Source organism: Echeneis naucrates, chromosome 14 (assembly GCF_900963305.1).
Source record: "Echeneis naucrates chromosome 14, fEcheNa1.1, whole genome shotgun sequence".
NCBI classification, from domain to species: domain Eukaryota; kingdom Metazoa; phylum Chordata; class Actinopteri; order Carangiformes; family Echeneidae; genus Echeneis; species Echeneis naucrates.
In genome coordinates this window covers 11,313,342-11,330,479 of record NC_042524.1, presented here as the reverse complement: position 1 = coordinate 11,330,479, position 17,138 = coordinate 11,313,342, and the positions used below count along the sequence as shown (strand labels likewise).

At 39.8% G+C, this 17,138-nt stretch overlaps 1 protein-coding gene and 13 non-coding genes across 18 annotated transcripts; 13 read left to right on the top strand and 1 right to left on the bottom strand.

Annotated features, from left to right (window-relative positions):
* Nucleotides 1-427: 427 nt before the first annotated feature.
* Nucleotides 428-10,152, bottom strand: LOC115054056 (dixin-like). 5 transcript variants are annotated; one of them, XM_029519057.1, is made up of 20 exons: nt 9,914-10,152; nt 9,196-9,325; nt 8,917-9,042; nt 8,591-8,822; nt 8,277-8,372; nt 6,484-6,581; nt 6,274-6,377; nt 5,937-6,020; nt 5,621-5,674; nt 5,407-5,457; nt 5,224-5,328; nt 5,043-5,096; nt 4,835-4,906; nt 4,322-4,387; nt 3,865-4,014; nt 3,438-3,501; nt 3,261-3,357; nt 2,945-3,053; nt 1,899-1,978; nt 428-1,812 (listed from the first exon to the last, which is right to left on the bottom strand). In XM_029519057.1, exons 1-20 carry the CDS (start codon nt 9,974-9,976, stop codon nt 1,803-1,805), a joined length of 1,845 nt encoding a protein of 614 aa, XP_029374917.1. In that variant the 5' UTR covers nt 9,977-10,152; the 3' UTR covers nt 428-1,802. The 5 variants fall into 5 exon arrangements, with proteins under 5 accessions (XP_029374917.1, XP_029374919.1, XP_029374920.1 ...); XM_029519059.1 differs by having other exon boundaries at nt 3,865-4,011; XM_029519060.1 differs by having other exon boundaries at nt 6,484-6,575.
* Nucleotides 10,153-12,034: 1,882 nt separating this feature from the next.
* trnar-acg (transfer RNA arginine (anticodon ACG)) lies at nt 12,035-12,107 on the top strand. The gene has a single exon. It is a non-coding gene; the product is annotated as a tRNA-Arg (tRNA).
* A 380-nt stretch (nt 12,108-12,487) lies between these two features.
* trnah-gug (transfer RNA histidin (anticodon GUG)) lies at nt 12,488-12,559 on the top strand. The gene has a single exon. It is a non-coding gene; the product is annotated as a tRNA-His (tRNA).
* A 543-nt stretch (nt 12,560-13,102) lies between these two features.
* trnah-gug (transfer RNA histidin (anticodon GUG)) lies at nt 13,103-13,174 on the top strand. The gene has a single exon. It is a non-coding gene; the product is annotated as a tRNA-His (tRNA).
* Nucleotides 13,175-13,309: 135 nt separating this feature from the next.
* On the top strand, nt 13,310-13,382 carry trnar-acg (transfer RNA arginine (anticodon ACG)). The gene has a single exon. It is a non-coding gene; the product is annotated as a tRNA-Arg (tRNA).
* A 380-nt stretch (nt 13,383-13,762) lies between these two features.
* On the top strand, nt 13,763-13,834 carry trnah-gug (transfer RNA histidin (anticodon GUG)). Its single transcript has one exon. It is a non-coding gene; the product is annotated as a tRNA-His (tRNA).
* A 532-nt stretch (nt 13,835-14,366) lies between these two features.
* On the top strand, nt 14,367-14,438 carry trnah-gug (transfer RNA histidin (anticodon GUG)). Its single transcript has one exon. It is a non-coding gene; the product is annotated as a tRNA-His (tRNA).
* A 135-nt stretch (nt 14,439-14,573) lies between these two features.
* On the top strand, nt 14,574-14,646 carry trnar-acg (transfer RNA arginine (anticodon ACG)). Its single transcript has one exon. It is a non-coding gene; the product is annotated as a tRNA-Arg (tRNA).
* A 372-nt stretch (nt 14,647-15,018) lies between these two features.
* trnah-gug (transfer RNA histidin (anticodon GUG)) lies at nt 15,019-15,090 on the top strand. The gene has a single exon. It is a non-coding gene; the product is annotated as a tRNA-His (tRNA).
* A 135-nt stretch (nt 15,091-15,225) lies between these two features.
* Nucleotides 15,226-15,298, top strand: trnar-acg (transfer RNA arginine (anticodon ACG)). The gene has a single exon. It is a non-coding gene; the product is annotated as a tRNA-Arg (tRNA).
* Nucleotides 15,299-15,670: 372 nt separating this feature from the next.
* trnah-gug (transfer RNA histidin (anticodon GUG)) lies at nt 15,671-15,742 on the top strand. Its single transcript has one exon. It is a non-coding gene; the product is annotated as a tRNA-His (tRNA).
* A 541-nt stretch (nt 15,743-16,283) lies between these two features.
* On the top strand, nt 16,284-16,355 carry trnah-gug (transfer RNA histidin (anticodon GUG)). The gene has a single exon. It is a non-coding gene; the product is annotated as a tRNA-His (tRNA).
* A 135-nt stretch (nt 16,356-16,490) lies between these two features.
* trnar-acg (transfer RNA arginine (anticodon ACG)) lies at nt 16,491-16,563 on the top strand. Its single transcript has one exon. It is a non-coding gene; the product is annotated as a tRNA-Arg (tRNA).
* A 380-nt stretch (nt 16,564-16,943) lies between these two features.
* Nucleotides 16,944-17,015, top strand: trnah-gug (transfer RNA histidin (anticodon GUG)). Its single transcript has one exon. It is a non-coding gene; the product is annotated as a tRNA-His (tRNA).
* The last annotated feature ends 123 nt before the right edge of the window (nt 17,016-17,138 follow it).

The window sequence follows — 17,138 nt, the reverse complement described above, 5'->3', positions numbered from 1 at the left end:
CACAACATTTCAGTGCATGGATCACCACCAGTGACGGCTAAACTAAGAGACTGGAGAATCTGAGCAAAACACAAAACAAGAGAAGACATGAGAAACACAGAGTCACTGCCCGTTGTTCAATAAACAGAGACACTCTGCATGTCTGTGCAGCAACCACAAAACACACTCATGGTAAAGCAAAATCTGATATTCTCCCAATTACAAAGCTTGGACCAACACATATTTCACATTTTGTTTTAAAAATTAATCCCTCATTTATTTTAAGTTTCAGATTATGTCAACCAATTTATTTACTGCCCGACTAACCCCCAAAGCCATAAATGTGACCCTGCTGCTATCTTTGGAAACTCTGCGTGTATATCTGGTTTTCCCCACCATCTTCCAACAACCATAAAAACAGGAACAATATTGTTTTTAACAACAGAACTCAAGTTTTATTTCAAATTTTTTTTTAAAGTTAAACAAAGGCATTTTTTTTTAAACAAACAGTACAGTTTCCATTTGTTGTAAAAATTTCAATAAACAATCAAATACTATATAACCATCTCATGAGCAAACATACATTCTACAGTGCGGGCAGTCTTGGCATTCAAATTGGGTTCAGTAAAAAAAATAAAATAAAAAAAATAAAATAAAATAAGACCAATGCATATCAGAGAGAAAACAGTTGGCTTGTTGGTGAAGACACACTGATCACAGTTGGGAAGGCAGAAACAAACACACACACACACACACACACACCAACTCACACCATAAATAGTGGGATGGTCTGTTGTTCCAGGACAAAAGTCTCTTGATGCCAAATTCACATTCACATCTTTGTAAACAGGAGCAGAAAGATTCTCATCTCACAAATCATCAACGTCACAGACATCAAACATTTAAGGATTTGGTGGGAAGTATTTTATACAAATGTACAAAAGAAACTCATAAAGTAAACAAAATAACAGTGCTGGTCATTTCTGCATGAACATCATTAAATGTTCAGCATCTATTCCTTTAGCTGACAGGAGTTCAGTATCAGTTTGTTCTGCTGATATACATGCTGGCATGTACAGAGTGTTACTTAAACCCACATCTGGACTGAGGTCCTATCTCATGAGACTGATTGGTATGTAATACATTCATTTTTTTCTCTTTTTTGCAATATATATTTTTCAGCAGAGGTCAGAATGGAGACAAACCTTGCAGTTACACATTTTATCCTTTTTTTCTTTCCTTATAAAATCTGTATTACAAAAGTGATGTTTTGTTTTTCACTCTAACTTCTACTGTATTTTCACAATGAAGATTGGATTGAAACTGGGGTAAAGAACAATAGACAATACATTATAATACAATATATTTCTAACATGTAATCTGGCGGCATCCCTGACATTGCAACACAAAGAATACAAGTGATACTCAACACTTAAAATAACTTAATTTTTCCGATTCTGGCTTCAACCAGAGATGAAATAACATTACGGTGACTGTAATTCTAAAGAATAGCTCAGTTTTTGAGTTCAGATTTGATACTACAAATACAGCCTGGCAATAATAAGCGCATGATGAAGATTGTGTTCCTTTGTAAGGCACTGAGTTTTATGATATTCTAGACTTTACCTACAGATTTAACCTTTCTCTGGCACAAGGTAAGTACCAGATCATAAACCTCAATCTCTTGCTCTTGGCTCACAGTACTTGCCTTACGAGTTGAACCTAGAAAATTGTCCAATTGTATCTTTTTTATAAACAGTTGTCTTGATGTGCTTGAAATCAGAGCAACCTGAAGCAAGATCGAGGGCCCTCTCAGTTTGAAGCTATAATGGCCTAAAGCAGAAAAGGTAATGAATTGTCTGCCACTCAAGAGTTAGTGTAATAATAAAGATAATGATGCAGGATAGACATGATTTTACCTTTCGTCACCACGGTCTTCTTCCACCCAGGCCACAATTTTTCCTTCCCAGCCTGGAACGATTGCTCCATCAAGGAATACCTGAACACAGAAGTGAATAACATTTTTTAAGGGCAGGCTCATCTGCCCTTTTAACTATATTTACATGCCACATGTATGTTGGAATTTATTTTTGAAAAGCACTGTTGATTTTGTCCCCCATTTTTGAGAGTGAGCCATAAAATAGCCATGACTGCAGTGTTTGCCAAATGAATTTTTAGAATCTTTGAAGAACTTTTAAGCATCTTGTAGAATACAATTATAAGGGTTAGGGTTAGACGTGAGAGAAAAGCAGTGAGGACAATTAGGACATGGATTTATTTGCAGTTACAGCTAAAATATATATAAAAAAATTCTTAGTAATCAAAGTCGTAGAAGATGCATAGTCATGAGTATAATGCCGAGCAGTAGTTAAGTAGTAGTTAAGTGACAGCTTAATGGGTACATTCTGTAATAAAACAGCTGATTTTGTAGTTAATTGATTTACTAGTTTTACAAAAATTTACTCATGCATTAGCAATTGATAAGCTAATATGGCTTGCAGCAATAATAATAATAATGATAATAATATTAACAGATATTAACACAACAAAAAGTTATTAAGATTTTTGCATGCACAATCCACTGTCAGAGCAGTTTCATTTGTTGTCAATAGAGCTAAAATGTCACCCAACAGCACGCAATAATAACAAACACAAAAAGGTTACAACTAGCACAACACATCAAGTTTACAACAGGCAACAAAAATATTAAAGACCTTGATTAAAATTTAAAAGCTTTGAAATACCTTCTGCAGTATTACACATTGGAAGGTGTTAGAAGGTTGATGCATTTTATGACTTTTCAATAACTGTAGCTAACCTGATTGGTGAGTGTTTAAAGGTAAAATAGCTTTTTGTATAATAAAGTAACAATTTTTGTCACAAAAAACCACAGTTTTCGTTCTGACTAGTATGCACCATTACTGTCCTATTATCGATTCATTACTCCCTTCTTGCCTTGTCTTACCTCTTCTTTCACAGTGCCAAACTCAGGGTCCAGGGCCTTGAAGTGGTATCTGTAATTTCCCTCTCGATCCACAATTGCCTTAACATCCTTAAGGGTAACTTCACCAAGCCTGTACAATGATCACAAAGACACTCTTTCACGTCACATTTTATACTTCTTGGTTGATTTTTATGCTCTTGCTTTAGTCTGCTTGCCTGAATATGCATGCTAAGAACATCAGGGTTGAGGGGAATTAAGCAAAAACAAGGAGCAGTATTTTCCAGATATTTCAAAGAAAGAACACACTTCTAACACATACACAGAAACACACACTAACCTCTTCGGTATATTGATCATAGAAGGTGTTGATGATTTTCCAGTAAAATAAAGGATTTTAGTAGAAGCAGAAGATCCGCTGTGAGACTGACACGCCTCTGTAATGAGCAAAACATAATTTGTAAAAGGATTAATCTTTATGGATAAGAGTCGTGGGTTAGATATTGCAAGAACTTACTAGTGCAACGCCATGACTCAGAGTCTGTTTGTTGTCCTTTGCGTCTTGGAGATTTCCCCCTTCCCTGCAGGATTTGGACAAATATTAAGAGACATTCATGGATTTAAATCCCTGGGTTTTGTCAAAAGTAGCAACATCCAAGATTATCTTGCCTAGCATATAATACTTTTGTGGCATTCTTTGATAGATGCCCACTCAATAATAAAATACATGGCAAAATCTTATTTTAAAGTAGCCATTACCTCGTTATTTTAAGTCAGAAATTTCTGATCAATTTAGTGTTTATTGTGGCCCAAAGACTGATTTCACACAACAACCCTAACCATGAGCTCATATCTAACCACGTGGCTTTGGATCCAATTTCAAGTTTTTAAAGACATAACTGGTTTGCACGACTAGTGAGTTTATCTTTGTATTGCGTTGGTACCCGCTGTGTATGCAGAACATGCAGTCTGTCGATGAGTGATACAATGCCCTGCTCCAGCGTGTCCAGCGTGTGGTGCTGCGGATCATGTTCTCTCAAGTTATTTCTCAAACTCCTCAGTGCATCTCTGAGCAGCTGCACCTCCTCAGCCTGCTAACAACACAAACAAAGGAGGATGGAGGGTTACATAAAAAGCTGATTTCATTGATTTGTCCTTGTTTAAAGTCTTACTCCCACAGTTGTATGTGCTATTTAAACAATAGGGCCCCATATGGAAAAATTCTAACTGTATTAGTTTGAAAGTTACAAAGTTAATTGTGTTTTGCAGAGTTTAAAGTGTTTCAATTGCTAAATTCTGTGAAACAACACAATGCAACAGTTGTGTGATGCTTTCCTAGCACCTCAGCATTTGAAAATGAATCAAAAGCCTTATTATAGATTTTGGCAAAGCCCTACTTACCTCTGACAAAGAGGAAGCCGGATTTCCAGGGTAACAATATCCATTGTTTTCTGTGCCAGTGGGAATCTTAAAAAACAGCAATTAAAAAAAGTGTCAGCTGTGTAATGACTATCTGAATTTATGTTTCTGTAGTTCAGACAGAATATCAAACCTAAAACTCAACTCTTTTTCAAACAATAACTCGTAATTTCGACCTGTTGTCGAATACTTTCCACTACCTCCTGCAGCATGCTGTTTTAATGCTCCAACTCTGCAATTTATTCTACCACACAAAGACACACACTAATATAGACATTGCTGAAACAAAAACTTAAAATGCACAATAAATTATAAATGTGTCTTACTTATTGCGAGAGTTTAAGAGGAAATGAGTAAAGTTAAACTTAAATCCTCCTTTACCATGGAATGTTTCAATGTTTTGCAATTTTGATTGTGAAGTGCTGATTATATTTTTGTGGTAGAAAGAACAATTTGAGGCCACAATGACTGGCAACTTAAAAATGGCTAACATACCAGCTGTGCTTGGCTTTCCTCCAGCTTGTGTTTGAGTTGCTGCAGTAGTTTGTCCTTTTGTGCTATCTCACTCTGCATTAACCAAAGAGGTAGAAAAAAGGAGAAACTGATTAACATAAGAGAAAAAACAGATGCTAAGTAAAGTGAGATTGGGTTAAACTATAGAACCTAAAGAACAACTAAAGAGACAAGGAATGGAGTTTCTCACCTTACATTCCCCCCACATTCTGTTACATTCCTCCAGCTTCCACTGCAGCTCTGCCTAAAATACATTTTCAGAAAGGAACGTTTCCATGGCCTTCCACAGTAACACAAAATTTGAACACCACTTCAACAAAAAACAAACAATTGTAAGACTAGTTTATTTCACATATTTCTAGATTTTTTACATTCTGGTTGTTGAGTTCATCCTTCATCATGCTTGCTCTGAGAAGGTCCTGCTTCATCTGCAGTATTGAAGCCTCCTGAGTGCACAGCCTCTGTTGTTGGGCGTCCTACGAGTTTACACCACAATAGCAAGTTAATCAGCCAGTAACGTTTAACTTAACAGTTAAAATTATATTCTGTTTTACCTTGGCGCCCTGGAGGTTCCTCATATCCTGCTTACAGCGCAACAGTTCCCTCTATAGCAAATGGCAAAAAACTAAGTTAAACATTAGTGAGTCTGCAGAAATGTATTTTCTCCAAAATAAGAGAATTCTTATTCTTATTCCAACATACAGAAAAACCATATTGGAAGATTTGTAAAAAAAATTATAAATAAAAACACATTATACACATATGTACCTTGAGCTCCTGGACCTCCTCCATACTCTGATCCAAACGACTGCGAATGACAACCTGGAAAGAAAACCACAATGGACTGAGAAAGAAGGGAAACTGATACCCGTGTCACCCTCTTTACACCCACACACACATATTCACACACACATGCACGCACACACCCACAAAGAAAAAGAAATGTGATCTATGTTCAACACAAAGAGCTGGCGTAAGAGAGCTAAGTAAAGAGCGACACAGGAGAGAGACAGAAAAAGACGGAAATTTAAATCAAGATTGAAAAGGATGAGAATATGAAAATAGAAGGTAAGACAATCAGTACCAGCTTCTGTTCAGCATTGCACTGGTCCAAAGTCAAAGACACATCGTGTTCATCCTCAGGCAGTAAGCCATGCAGCAACAGGGCCTAAGAAAAACAACCATGTGACACCAGTTCGTACTTTGGTGAAGTCGCTGTGTTAAATAGAAGCTCTAACAATTTTGTCCCCTCATACCGATAAAACAGCTAAAATCATTCCAGAGCTGATAACAGTGACACAGACACTGACACTGTTTTTGACTCACTATATGAAAGAAAATACAACACATTCCTCTCTACAGCAATACAGACAACACTGTTCATTTCACTAACTCTAACTCAAACCTTGATATGCGAGTACCTGTAAAGCAGACACCATTTTCCGTGTCTCCTGCACCTCCTTTTCTAAAGTTTCACTGAGAGGATCCTCCCACACCGTCTCCACGACAGCATTAGATGACTCAGCTGCATCCACACAGACACACAAACAGTACAGTTTGTCATAAAAGGTCAACAAGTACTGAGATGTGCCGATTAAATGTTTGTTTGTTTTTGGCAGAACAGAACTCACCACTGCTATGCTGTCGTTGGCAGTCTTCCTGCTGTCTGTCTGAGTGATTGCTACTGGATAGAGGTCTTGGAGATGACAGTGGACTGACGGAGCTGAGGCTCGAGAAGGACAATACACTGATTAATCAATTTATTCCAGAAAGGCAGGAGATGTGTTAATGCATCAGCAAAAATAAAGAGTGTAGATATAGTCTTCTATATTTATGTATACTTACCACTTTGACATGATTAATGGATGTCCTGACTTATAAGTAATATAGGATGCTTATGGCAATTTGTAATACACTAATTTTAACTGTCACTCAGAATTCATGTCACGCTGAAGCCCCTTCTACATTATTAGTAGTGATAGCGAACAAAGCCAATCAGTAAAATCAGTGATTTTAATAAACAATATATCATTGTAAATAGTAAAATATACAGCATCTCTTTAAAAACTAATAGGACTTTGACTCATATTTGGGCAGAGGTACTGGTAGAGAGGAAAGGGAAGGGGACGGACTAAAAAAATAACATTTTCTGAAATTCTATCATGTCATGCATGTGTATATGCATACAGACTTTCCTTAATTTAGAGTAATTTCCACATTGCATTGTAAATCTGCAGAATTTTTATAGTTATGTTAAAGCTATATAAACTCAAATATACTTCACACACACACTGCCATACATAGTCTGGTCTTACCATTTGATCTGCGCCCCCCCCATAACGGACTACAGTGTAAAATACTTCCAAGGAATCCAAGTTCCACCCTGCATGTGGATCTCTGATATCAGTATCACCCCAAACTCATGAGTTTGTGCTTTTCCTCACTCCGATACTCCCCACCCCTCTCCCTCGAGCTAACCCAACTGTTGCCGTGGCAACCCACTGAGAAAACATCACTTAATTAAACTACATATACAATGGCAGCATCAAGTCACCAATGCCCTCTTGAATATCTGGTTCTCTGAAGAAAAGCACATCATAATTTTGCCAATTATCACTTCTCTCTTCACTATTTCAAACACACACATGCATGCACACATGCAAGCACACACACAATGATGAAAAGGGCGAGGGTTAACACTGAAGATTACTTTAAACCAGACATGTGATCAAAGAAAATAAAGACCTATTTCTTTTCACTTGCCCCATCAGCAAACACATACACTGCAGAGTGAAGCTGCAAGTATTGAAGCCATGGTCATATGCTCTTTCAGACAGCAAGAGACACACACAGTAACACAAACACACACACACAAATAAATCACAGAATGTAGTCTACTGTTTCCACAGTATGGAAAGGAAGGTGTTAAAAAAGAGAGTTAACAGAGAACCTTCATGCAATTAACTGCAGGCAAAATTTTTAACTGCCATAACTAGCACAAATGACACATTGTATGGCCTGATATAAAAATACACTGAGAAAAAGTCAGTTTTTTTGTACTACAGTGTACGAATAACAATTTAATTACATAATGATGCTATTTTTCAGCTAACCAGCAGCGACCTCTTTGATGATTCTAGGCCAGCGGGCTGTTACAAAAAGTTTTTATTTCATAATTTTCTGCTGCTTTCTCTGCTCTGCATTATTTAAACTTTAAAGCAACCTTAAAGCATCTGTGTCACTGTGTCATACAACATTCACCTGAACCAGATCCACCTTTTATAATATACTTATGAGGAAAACAGAGGGGCAAAAAGGCATGATCATGAATGCTGTTTTACTGCATCCTTGCTTCAATACAATTAGTGGTAGCATGACTTCTTAATTATCATAAGAAACTTGACCTCAGGTAAAAATAGATTACCTGCTAGGATTGTCCTGTTCATCTGGAGCTCCTCTTTCATACTGTTCAACCAATGTACGAACACACACACTCTTTTCCACATCCAACCCCCAGCCGCTGAAAGATAGGAGCCAAAGCAGAGGTGATATATTCCTAGTTTTGTGACCGACGTCTGGTAAGCAGTTGTGAGGATGTTAATTTATTAGCTCTCTGTCCAGCAGAGACCAGCAAAGAGAACACATGCACAAAATAAATGATTGTTGTGAGGGAAAATATGTGAGTGGTGTGTGAAAGACAAGAGTTTGTGTCCATGTTTACTGTTTCGGCCAGTATACCTGTGCATACGTGTGATACGTGTAGGCTGTGAGGCATCATGTCGTGCCGATGCCAGTGCAGCAGCAGCACCTTGTGCTAAAGCAACAGTGGAGAGAGGATTGTGACTGGCATAGTTTCTTGTCAAACCCCTCCCACTTCCAGTAGCAGCCCTGTGATTGGCTGAGGGTTTAAAGTGGGCCGCTAGGGCCAGAATTATCCGCATTACAGATTTCAAATTGCCATCAACAATGTCTGTGGACAGAAAACAAGCAGATGAAATTGTTAGAGCACCTGCTCACAAAACGAAAGTAAATGAAATTGGAAAAAAGTCCTTTTAGTGTATCACCTCTTGAGGATATATGTGGCATGCGTATGTGTCTGGAGGAAATGAACTGTAAGACCTGCTCCACATTTTTTCTGCTTTCCTCTTTGTTCTGTGGAGTCTCATACACTCCCTCCAGGACTTCCCCAGCTGCCAATTTGGAAATTTTAGAGAGAGGAAAAAAACATAAGCAATACCACAGTACAGTACGGGTTCAACTGAGACAATGTTCCAACTTAGAAGGAGAAATCATTTTCAAGGAAAGACATATCTGCTGCAATGTGTGCACATGTCTGTATTTACCAACTATTTCTATCAGCTGTACAAGGACTACTCCATCCTGCAGGTCATATCTGAGGTCTGCGATGGGCTTCAGGCCAGGCTTCCTCTTCAGCTGGGAGTTCACCCAGGAGACATAAGCTGCCAGCTGCTGCTGCAATCCATCAATCACACACAGACACAAAAAATTTCAACAAACCCCACAACAGCAGCGACACACAGCTCCTTTGTTTCTTATGCTGGGACAGGGGGAGGAGGGGGCAGCCCTTATGAAGTGTCCCCCAGTGGACAGAGAGGGGACAGTCCTATATTGTGATGCTCACCCGCCCCGTCTTCAGCGGTTGCACCTTGTCACGTGACAGGCCGTCGCCCAGGATACGGTACAAAAAATGCACCCAGTTCGAGACAACTGAAAAATTCACCGCAGCGAACCTGTTTTCTGCTGCGTGTGTGTTTGTACACGGTAATCACTTACTGGTCATCTTTACAGTTAGAATTTAAAAATACAAAAATACAATTTAAAATTGTATTTTATATTTCTGATCTAAACTGCATATCAATACGTGTGAGCGGAAGATAAAATCAACATTAACTCACAGCGACTAACCGCGGAACTTTCCTTTTTTTTCACCTAGACTATTGACCCTTTATTGTCTGCTTGTGTAGCTGTTAGCAAATTTGCCAGTTTTCCTCTCTGTTCTATCTACTTCCCCCAACATGATCATCGGTGGGTTATTGTTACCTCGTTAAAGCTCCCACGAAGAACCTCATCCATCAAACTTCCTCTAGAGAGTGAGGCGATCATCTTTTAACTCGAAGACCCATTGAGGCTAGCTAGCCGGCTAGCTTCATTGATTCACACGCGAAGTGTGTAACCACGGACAGACGCCCTCCTCTGTCCGGCCGCTGTCCTCCAGCAAACGTCAACAAACCGGGACAACTGAGGGGTCCGCTGCAGACGCACCGTTACTCTGCTGGAGAGCCGGTGTCAAGTCAGCCAGACTGAGTCAAGCCACCCCACTTCCTGTTACTGTTTACATAACAAAGGTTTCATTCACCTTCATTTCCGGAGACGATCGGTTTAAGCTTTAATTATCCTTTCTCTGCACCGATGTGTCAAGGCTTAGTGTTATCTAAATGCCTGAGAAGTAAAGCTATCGTGCAGATTTCTGTGGTTTATGTTCCCTCACAATTTTATTTCTGTCACCATATCCGGTGATAGAATATTTGGAAGTAGAAAACATGGCTACCGCTTCAGAAAAAAAAAAAACTATCAGTACAAGTTTAAACATGGATTGTTAACAAATTTATATGATTTATAACGGAGTTATATTTAGTCATCATGTGATACTGATTTATTTCTGATGCGGTAGCAATTCTTCTATTACCTTCTATACACTTGTAGTATTTCTACAATATATCTTTCTCACACTGCCTTTGGCCGTGAAGTGCATAACAACTTATTAGTTATTTTCAGATTGAGATTTTATGTAAAAACATTTGCAAACCAGATTATAAAATAAAATACAAAACCAGAAATTCCAATGTGACCATTACAAGAAAACAAAAAACAGAACCTGGCGAAATTGCCTTGTTTAAATTATTGAAGTCATGGACTATTTATTTTCTCAGGACCTTTCAGATTCATTTGGTGACCATCTTCAGAGCTTGGTGTTCATACTTTAGGTTATGCAAAGGACTGAATGCTTTTTTCACCACTCTTAAAAAGCAAGGTTTATAGGATTTGGCATACTGGATAAAAATGAGGTAGAAATCAAAATGTAGAACCTCCTCAAAGGTCAGTTAATTTTAGAAATCAACTCAACTCTTTCTGAAAGGTTTATTGCATTTGTTTATTTATTTTATGATCTTTAAGACAACCCGTTTACCCCCCAAGAGTCTGACATACTGCTGCCCTGTCAAGTTCTTCTTTAACCAATTCGCAAAGTAATCTGATCCATTAGACTGAGGTATGGGAGGTAGATGTTACTCGGCCCAGGAGGGGAAAAACACAATTTCCCAGCATTAAATGCCACATTCTCTCCGAAAGCATGCAGCTGAAAGAAATAGAGAAAAGGGTTTCAATGTAAATTTTTTCATCTTCGTCTATTTTTGAAATCTGACTAATGCCATTATGCTGACTGCATGTATTTGTTTGTATACCTGCTTTTGCAGAAGTTTCTGTGTCAGTTTCAGAAGTTTAGTGCTCTGCTCTCTTTTAAGGTCACTAAGCAGCAAAGTGGCCCGAGCCAGAGTAACACTGGATCCTGGTGGGATGCATGTCCGTCCCGACAGCAAGCTAACTGCGTCCTAAACACAGGCATAGATGAACAAAATACGAAACCATCAGGATAATGTTTAGTCATTACACATTCAGCAATTAATATACCTCCTTCACAGAAAAGCAGTCACTAAAAAAATAAAGGCATCTGAAGAAAATAAGCATGGAAGGCAAAATACTTTCTCACCGTAATGATTTTATTGAAAGCATATTTTTGTGGAGAAAATGTTCAACGGTGACAGGAACCTTGACATTCAGTGTCGTTACCACACATTGAGGGAAGACCTTGAGAGTGACTGCGAGAAACCTTTTAAAGCTACTGAAAATATGGAACAGTCTGGAATTTATGTCCACACGAAAAGTCCTTCAATCCCTACAATGTTTCAAAATGCAGTGATTGAAATCCTACTGCTGCAGCAACCCCGGTTCGAATTCGGGTCACTGCACGCAGGAATGCCAGTCTAATTTTAGTTCTCAACATATTCTCACTGAATCTGAATGTCGTCCATGATCGGATGCAATTTTATGACAAATAATGACAAATACTGCATCCCCTATGTTTTTAATGGACAGCTAGAAGCATGGCTAGTGGCGCAATGGATAACGCGTCTGACTACGGATCAGAAGATTCTAGGTTCGACTCCTGGCTAGCTCGTGTTAACTTTTAACTTGTCATGGTCAGAAACCCTGACGTTGAACCAAACTGCAGTCAACGTCCACTTCTCAAGTCACTCGATCCATAAAATACTTCAAATGGAATGAGTGAATTGCTTCTCAACGCAAGAGGAAAAAGCTTCAGAATCCTCTAACCTGGCCTTCACCTTTTGTAGGAGTTTTATGAACATTCTGATATTGATTTCATGGAAAATGTTTGTGGGGAAAAGCCTTCAAAGTTACAGACGAGTTATTCCTGAAAATGACTGCCTTGTGTCCCACATTGAGCTCAGCCCCTGGGAGGAAACTTAAGGTAATTTTTGTACCCTACTGCCAGCAGTAAAACGACATAAAAATCATAACAGTTGGCATAGGTAAACAGCCGTGATCGTATAGTGGTTAGTACTCTGCGTTGTGGCCGCAGCAACCCCGGTCCGAATCCGGGTCACGGCAAGCAGGGATGCCAGTCTAGTTTTAGTTCTCAACATATTCTCACTGCAATTTTATGACAAATAATGACAAATACTGGATCCCCTGAGTTTTTCATGGAAGATTAGACTCAATGCTAGTGGCGCAATGGATAACGCGTCTAACTACCAATCAGAAGATTCTAGGTCTGGCTCGTGGAAACGTTTAACTTGTCAGGGTCAGAAACCCTGACTCTGAACCAAACTGCAGTCAACGTCCACTTCTCAAGTCACTCGATCCATAAAATACTTCAAATGGAATGAGTGAATTGCTTCTCAACGCAAGAGGAAAAAGCTTCAGAATCCTCTAACCTGGCCTTCACCTTTTGTAGGAGTTTTATGAACATTCTGACATTCAGTTCATGGAAAATGTTTGTGGGGAAAAGCCTTCAAAGTTACAGATGAGTTATTCCTGAAAATGACTGCCTTGTATCCCACATTGAGCTCAGCCACTTGGAGGAAACTTAAGGTACTTTTTGTGCCAGCAATAAAACTACATGAAAATCACAACAGCTGGCATTGGGAAACAGCCGTGATCGTATAGTGGTTAGTACTCTGCGTTGTGGCCGCAGCAACCCCGGTTCGAATCCGGGTCACAGCAAGAGGGATGCAAGTCCACTTTTAGTTCTCAACATATTCTCACGACATCTGAATGTCGTCCATGATCGGATGCAATTTTATGACAAATAATGACAAATACTGGATCCCCTATGTTTTTAATGGACAACTAGAAGCAGGGCTAGTGGCGCAATGGATAACGCGTCTGACTACGGATCAGAAGATTCTAGGTTCGACTCCTGGCTAGCTCGTGGTAACTTTTAACTTGTCATGGTCAGAAACCCTGACGTTGAACCAAACTGCAGTCAACGTCCACTTCTCAAGTCACTCGATCCATAAAATACTTCAAATGGAATGAGTCAATTGCTTCTCAACGCAAGAGGAAAAAGCTTCAGAATCCTCTAACCTGGCCTTCACCTTTTGTAGGAGTTTTATGAACATTCTGATATTGATTTCATTGAAAATGTTTGTGGGGAAAAGCCTTCAAAGTTACAGACAAGTTATTCCTGAAAATGACTGCCTTGTGTCCCACATTGAGCTCAGCCCCTGGGAGGAAACTTAAGGTAATTTTTGTACCCTACTGCCAGCAGTAAAACGACATAAAAATCATAACAGTTGGCATAGGTAAACAGCCGTGATCGTATAGTGGTTAGTACTCTGCGTTGTGGCCGCAGCAACCCCGGTCCGAATCCGGGTCACGGCAAGCAGGGATGCCAGTCTAGTTTTAGTTCTCAACATATTCTCACTGCAATTTTATGACAAATACTGGATCCCCTGAGTTTTTCATGGAAGATTAGACTCAATGCTAGTGGCGCAATGGATAACGCGTCTAACTACCGATCAGAAGATTCTAGGTCTGGCTCGTGGAAACGTTTAACTTGTCAGGGTCAGAAACCCTGACTCTGAACCAAACTGCAGTCAACGTCCACTTCTCAAGTCACTCGATCCATGAAATACTTCAAATGGAATGAGTGAATTGCTTCTCAACGCAAGAGAAAAAATTTCCGAATCCTCTAACCTGGCCTTCACCTTTTGTAGGAGTTTTATGAACATTCTGACATTCAGTTCATGGAAAATGTTTGTGGGGAAAAGCCTTCAAAGTTACAGATGAGTTATTCCTGAAAATGACTGCCTTGTATCCCACATTGAGCTCAGCCACTTGGAGGAAACTTAAGGTACTTTTTGTGCCAGCAATAAAACTACATGAAAATCACAACAGCTGGCATTGGGAAACAGCCGTGATCGTATAGTGGTTAGTACTCTGCGTTGTGGCCGCAGCAACCCCGTTTCGAATCCGGGTCACGGCAAGAGGGATGCAAGTCCACTTTTAGTTCTCAACATATTCTCACGACATCTGAATGTCGTCCATGATCGGATGCAATTTTATGACAAATAATGACAAATACTGGATCCCCTTTGTTTTTAATGGACAACTAGAAGCAGGGCTAGTGGCGCAATGGATAACGCGTCTGACTACGGATCAGAAGATTCTAGGTTCGACTCCTGGCTAGCTCGTGGTAACTTTTAACTTGTCATGGTCAGAAACCCTGACGTTGAACCAAACTGCAGTCAACGTCCACTTCTCAAATCACTCGATCCATAAAATACTTCAAATGGAATGAGTCAATTGCTTCTCAACGCAAGAGGAAAAAGCTTCAGAATCCTCTAACCTGGCCTTCACCTTTTGTAGGAGTTTTATGAACATTCTGATATTGATTTCATGGAAAATGTTTGTGGGGAAAAGCCTTCAAAGTTACAGACGAGTTATTCCTGAAAATGACTGCCTTGTATCCCACATTGAGCTCAGCCCCTGGGAGGAAACTTAAGGTACTTTTTGTGCCAGCAATAAAACTACATGAAAATCACAACAGCTGGCATTGGGAAACAGCCGTGATCGTATAGTGGTTAGTACTCTGTGTTGTGGCCGCAGCAACCCCGGTTCGAATCCGGGTCACGGCAAGAGGGATGCAAGTCCGCTTTTAGTTCTCAACATATTCTCACGACATCTGAATGTCGTCCATGATCGGATGCAATTTTATGACAAATAATGACAAATACTGGATCCCCTATGTTTTTAATGGACAACTAGAAGCAGGGCTAGTGGCGCAATGGATAACGCGTCTGACTACGGATCAGAAGATTCTAGGTTCGACTCCTGGCTAGCTCGTGGTAACTTTTAACTTGTCATGGTCAGAAACCCTGAAGTTGAACCAAACTGCAGTCAACGTCCACTTCTCAAGTCACTCGATCCATAAAATACTTCAAATGGAATGAGTCAATTGCTTCTCAACGCAAGAGGAAAAAGCTTCAGAATCCTCTAACCTGGCCTTCACCTTTTGTAGGAGTTTTATGAACATTCTGATATTGATTTCATGGAAAATGTTTGTGGGGAAAAGCCTACAAAGTTACAGACGAGTTATTCCTGAAAATGACTGCCTTGTGTCCCACATTGAGCTGGGAGGAAACTTAAGGTAATTTTTGTACCCTACTGCCAGCAGTTAAACGACATAAAAATCATAACAGTTGGCATAGGTAAACAGCCGTGATCGTATAGTGGTTAGTACTCTGCGTTGTGGCCGCAGCAACCCCGGTCCGAATCCGGGTCACGGCAAGCAGGGATGCCAGTCTAGTTTTAGTTCTCAACATATTCTCACTGCAATTTTATGACAAATAATGACAAAGACTGGATCCCCTGAGTTTTTCATGGAAGATTAGACTCAATGCTATTGGCGCAATGGATAACGCGTCTAACTACCGACCAGAAGATTCTAGCTCTGGCTCGTGGAAACGTTTAACTTGTCAGGGTCAGAAACCCTGACTCTGAACCAAACTGCAGTCAACGTCCACTTCTCAAGTCACTCGATCCATGAAATACTTCAAATGGAATGAGTGAATTGCTTCTCAACTCAAGAAAAAAATTTCCGAATACTCTAACCTGGCCTTCACCTTTTGTAGGAGTTTTATGAACATTCTGACATTCAGTTCATGGAAAATGTTTGTGGGGAAAAGCCTTCAAAGTTACAGATGAGTTATTCCTGAAAATGACTGCCTTGTATCCCACATTGAGCTCAGCCACTTGGAGGAAACTTAAGGTACTTTTTGTGCCAGCAATAAAACTACATGAAAATCACAACAGCTGGCATTGGGAAACAGCCGTGATCGTATAGTGGTTAGTACTCTGCGTTGTGGCCGCAGCAACCCCGGTTCGAATCCGGGTCACGGCAAGAAGGATGCAAGTCCACTTTTAGTTCTCAACATATTCTCATGACATCTGAATGTCGTCCATGATCGGATGCAATTTTATGACAAATAATGACAAATACTGCATCCCCTATGTTTTTAATGGACAAGGAGAAGCAGGGCTAGTGGCGCAATGGATAACGCGTCTGACTACGGATCAGAAGATTCTAGGTTCGACTCCTGGCTAGCTCGTGCTAACTTTTAACTTGTCATGGTCAGAAACCCTGACGTTGAACCAAACTGCAGTCAACGTCCACTTCTCAAGTCACTCGATCCATAAAATACTTCAAATGGAATGAGTGAATTGCTTCTCAACGCAAGAGGAAAAAGCTTCAGAATCCTCTAACCTGGCCTTCACCTTTTGTAGGAGTTTTATGAACATTCTGATATTGATTTCATGGAAAATGTTTGTGGGGAAAAGCCTTCAAAGTTACAGACGAGTTATTCCTGAAAATGACTGCCTTGTGTCCCACATTGAGCTCAGCCCCTGGGAGGAAACTTAAAGTAATTTTTGTACCCTACTGCCAGCAGTAAAACGACATAAAAATCATAACAGTTGGCATAGGTAAACAGCCGTGATCGTATAGTGGTTAGTACTCTGCGTTGTGGCCGCAGCAACCCCGGTCCGAATCCGGGTCACGGCAAGCAGGGATGCCAGTCTAGTTTTAGTTCTCAACATATTCTCACTGCAATTTTATGACAAATAATGACAAATACTGGATCCCCTGAGTTTTTCATGGAAGATTAGACTCAATGCTATTGGCGCA